We start from the raw sequence: 5,000 nt of genomic DNA, 5'->3' as shown, positions 1-5,000 counted from the left end.
GCAAAAACCAGTCATACAAATCAAACCCACCCGCATAGCAAAAACCAGTCATACAAATCAAACCCACCCCCATAGCAAAAACCAGTCAAACAATTCAAACCCACCCCCATAGCAAAAACCAGTCATATGATTCAAACCCACCCCCATAGCAAAAACCAGTCATACAATTCAAACCCACCCATAGCAAAAACCAGTCATATGATTCACACCCACCCCATAGCAAAAACAAGTCATATGATTCACACCCACCCCATAGCAAAAACCAGTCATACAATTCAAACCCACCCCCATAGCAAAAACCAGTCATACAATTCAAACCCACCCCCATAGCAAAAACCAGTCATACAATTCAAACCCACCCCCATAGCAAAAACCAGTCATACAATTCAAACCCACCCCATAGCAACAACCAGTCATATGATTCAAATCCACCCCACAGCAAAAACCAGTCATACAATTCAAACCCACCCCCATAGCAAAAACCAGTCATACAATTCAAACCCACCCCCATAGCAAAAACCAGTCATATGATTCAAATCCACCCCACAGCAAAAACCAGTCATACAAATCAAACCCACCCCGATAGCAAAAACCAGTCATACAATTCAAACCCACCCCCATAGCAACAACCAGTCATACAATTCAAACCCACCCCCATAGCAAAAACCAGTTGTATGATTCTAACCCAGTCAAATCAGACCGAACTCAGTGTAACGAAAAAATTAATACACAAATGAAGTTTGTGGCAACGAAACACGGTTTTTGTTGGGGGGTTTTCCCCAGTACCATACATTATTCGGGAATGATAGCATGTCACATGTTCGTAGATGTGTGAATGTAAGTAATTTTCATGTGATCTTTCTGAATTCTGAACACTGAACACTGAACACGTCTCTTTAACTCACTCAGTACGGCCAGTCCTCTCTTCTCCTCTACACAGACCCCTCGGATGTCCAGTGGGTGTCTGAATGACCCAACCTTTAGCTTCCGTCGTCAGAATTGTGGTATTCTTTGTCAACATTCACCTCTTCAGTATAAGAGCCTTCCGCTTGCAATATTTTGATGATGATAATTGGGGTGAAACGTTGTTAACGTCGTCCTCTTTCGCCGTTCGTACGGAGAGAGTTAATGGACACTTTATGATTGTCATTTTCAGCATGAGCTCCGCAGCCGCATGTAGATTTCTCTTGTGAGATCAAACACGTGGCTTGATGGACTGATAACCTCCGTCATTCTGATTCCCTCGCATCTTTTAAATCTCGTCTCAAAACTCACCTTTTCCCTCAGCAAAGAGTTCAATTGTGGCAGGTCCACTTCCTTTGCGTTGGCTGTGCTTGACTATGTGTGTATACATATGTATGTGTACGTAACTACATGCATGTAATGAATGTGTATTGTGTGTGCGTGTGCGTGTGTTTATGTAAGTTTGTGTCTGCCTATGTGTGCGTATGTGTTAGGGTAGCTGTTAGATATACATGTATGTTAAAATGTATGTATGCAGCGTGTGTGTGTGTGTGCGTGCGTGCGTGTGTGTGTGTGTGTGTGTGTGTAGTCACATTTTGGTGTGTGTGTGTAACATAGATATGATGTTTTATGTTAACAAAAGCGTTTTTGTAAAGCACCTACAGCAGATTTCTGGATAGTGTGCTATATAAGTATCCATAATTATCATTATTATTTTTACTGAAAGGAAGCCAGGAGAAACAACGCAGTGTAACAATTCAACCAAGTCGGGAAGGAAGGTGAAAAAGGGGGAGTGAACTCACTCTGTGCAATGGCGTCAAACTTGACGTTGCAGTAGCGCCCTCTAGGTGCGGGGGTAGTTGTGGGACGTGGCCGGGGGGTGGTGCCTCGTCCACCTCCACCCCCTCCCCCATTGCTGCCCCCTGCCACCCGTCCGGACCCCCGCCCTGCAACACACACACACACACACACACACACACACACACACATACACGCACGCACGCACACACACACGCACGCATGCACGCAAACACACACACACACACACGCATGCACGCAAACACACACACATACACACACACCACAACCATCACCACCATCCACACCCAGCATCACCACCACCACCACACCTTACGGTTTCATGACAATAAAATCTATTCTATTCTATTCTATTCACACACACACATACACGCACGCACGCACGCAAACACACACACACACACACGCGCGCGCGCGCACACACACACACACACACACACACACACACACACAATTACAACAGCCACCCACTGCTTTAACTACAACAGCCATTCAACTACATACAGCACCACCACCACAACCATCACCACCACCATCCAAACCCAGCATCACCACCCCACCATCACCACCACCATCCAAACCCACCATCACCACCACCACCACCACAAACATCACCACCACCACACCCATCACTACAACCACTACTACCACTACCCAAATCCAATGCAACAAAAACAACTGCAGCTACTACTACCACTACTAATGCTGCTGCTGCTACTGCTGCTGCTGCTACTACTACTACGACTACTACTTGTATCACTACAAAGATATATCATAAATGTTTCGTGAAATGTTTCATTTTGAAAGAACAAACCCTCTTTGCAAAGTTGACAAGTGTTAAAAACAACAACAAACATTGCCACCACCACCACCACCACCACTACCACCACCACCACCGTCACTACCACCACCACCACCACTGTCACTACCACCACCACCACCGTCACTACCACCACATATCGTCCCTGTGCAAAGTAACAGACAGACAGACAGGTAGACAGACATATCGTCCCTGTGCAGAGTAACAGACAGACAGACAGACAGGTAGACAGACATATCGTCCCTCTACAGAGTAACAGACAGACAGACAGGGAAACAGACATATCGTCCCTGTGCAGAGTAACAGCCAGACAGGTAGACAGACATATCGTCCCTGTGCAAAGTAACAGACCGACAGACAGACAGGTAGACAGACATATCGTCCCTGTGCAAAGTAACAGACAGACAGCCAGACAGGTAGACAGACATATCGTCCCCTGTGCAAAGTAACAGACAGACAGACAGACAGGTAGACAGACATATCGTCCCTGTGCAAAGTAACAGACAGACAGACAGACAGGTAGACAGACATATCGTCCCTGTGCAAAGTAACAGACCGACAGACAGAGACACACAACAACTACCCCTGCACAAAACAACAACAACACACACAATACAACAGACCATACTCAACCCTTCAAAGTAACAGCACACACACGACAGTAGCCCAACCAAATCCCGGCATCACACAGCACACGACAGCCCAGACCACACACCCCACCCCTTGCAAAAGTAACACAGACAACATGTAGACAACCATACGTACCCTATCAAATCAAGCAACAAAACAGTAGACAGCTATACGTCCCTATGTGCGAGTATACGCGACGTAGACACTATACTCCCGTCAAAGTAACATGACAGACAGGTATACAACATTTCGTCATGTTTCATTGAGTAACAACTCTTGCAAGTGAAAAGTGTAGAACAACCAATCCTCTGTCACACAGATAACCACCACGACTACCACCGCACTCCACCCCGTAACAACACACGACCTACCGACTACCACAGCACACGACAGGTAACACCACACACATCGCCTCCTACCACAGTACCACACACAGACATACACACACCATCGTCCCTTACACATCGACAGACCACCAGCACACACAGGTAACAGACACACCTCGACACGTGACAGCACAGCCCCATACACCCCACGTAACAACACCATACATACTACCGTCACTGACACCACACACCACACAGTAACACACACGCCCCTACAGAACACCGCACTACACACACCACCACAGGTACACCAACATACGCCCGCATACAACACACCACACGTAGCACAACATACCGTCCACTACAGCAAACACAGACAGAAACAGACATAACGACATATCTCCACAGGATAACAGACCATACAGGACAGGTAGACCAAGACATATCGTCCCTGTACAGAGTAACAGACAGACAGACAGGTAGACAGACATATCGTCCCTCTACAGAGTAACAGACAGACAGACATGTAGACAGACAGGTAGACAGACATATCGTCCCGGTGCAGAGTAACAGACAGACAGACAGACAGACAGACAGACAGGTAGACAGACATATCGTCCCTGTGCAGAGTGACAGACAGACAGACAGGTAGACAGACATATCGTCCCTGTACAGAGTGACAGACAGACAGACAGACAGGTAGACAGACATATCGTCCCTGTGCAGAGTGACAGACAGACAGACAGACAGACAGACAGGTAGACAGACATATCGTCCCTGTGCAGAGTAGACAGACAGACAGACAGGTAGACAGACAGACAGACAGGTAGACAGACATATCGTCCCTGTGCAGAGTGACAGACCGACAGCCATACACACATACATACAGACAGGCGGGCAGACAGACAGACAGGCAAACAGACGGGTGTCACTGACCATAGAGTGTCTGGATGCCGGCAATGTCGTTGCTGTGCAGAGTAACAGACAGACAGACAGACAGACAGACAGGCAAACAGACAGACAGGCAGACAAGCAGACAGACATGCGGGTGTCGTCACTGACCATACAGTGTCTGGATGCCAGCAATGTCGTCCCGGTGCAGGGCATAGTTGGGGTCGTAGCCCTGGTAGTACGGCGCCATCAGGGCATCGGGCCGGTTGGAGTGGCCCAGACCCAGGGCGTGTCCGAACTCGTGGGCCGCCACGATCTCCAGGTTGGTCCCGCGGTCCTCTCCTATCGTCCACTGCTCGTCCTCGTCAAAGTGCGTGTCGCCCGAGATGGGGTGGTCGCCCGGGAAGAAGGCGTGGGCCAACGTGCCCCCTGAAAAGGGAAGGGGCGCGCGCACACACACACACACACACACACACACACACAAACACAGTGACTGTGCTGTCTCGTAATGGTGGTTTGGGGTTGTTGGGTTTGGTTTTTTGTTGGGGTTT

General features: G+C 48.2%; 1 protein-coding gene across 1 annotated transcript in view; it reads right to left on the bottom strand.

The window, feature by feature from the left end:
* LOC143274753 (matrix metalloproteinase-19-like) overlaps positions 1 to 5,000 on the bottom strand; it is a 23,856-nt gene that overhangs the window by 11,825 nt on the left and 7,031 nt on the right. Inside the window, exons 6-7 of the mRNA XM_076578670.1 lie at positions 4,621 to 4,878; positions 1,767 to 1,910 (exon numbers count right to left, since the gene is read on the bottom strand). Of these exons, the coding sequence (XP_076434785.1) occupies positions 1,767 to 1,910; positions 4,621 to 4,878 (402 nt within the window). The remainder of the gene's footprint in view (positions 1 to 1,766; positions 1,911 to 4,620; positions 4,879 to 5,000) is intronic.

This window comes from Babylonia areolata, chromosome 29, assembly GCF_041734735.1.
Source record: "Babylonia areolata isolate BAREFJ2019XMU chromosome 29, ASM4173473v1, whole genome shotgun sequence".
Classification (NCBI taxonomy): domain Eukaryota; kingdom Metazoa; phylum Mollusca; class Gastropoda; order Neogastropoda; family Buccinidae; genus Babylonia; species Babylonia areolata.
This window is presented reverse-complemented; position numbering and strand designations above follow the sequence as displayed.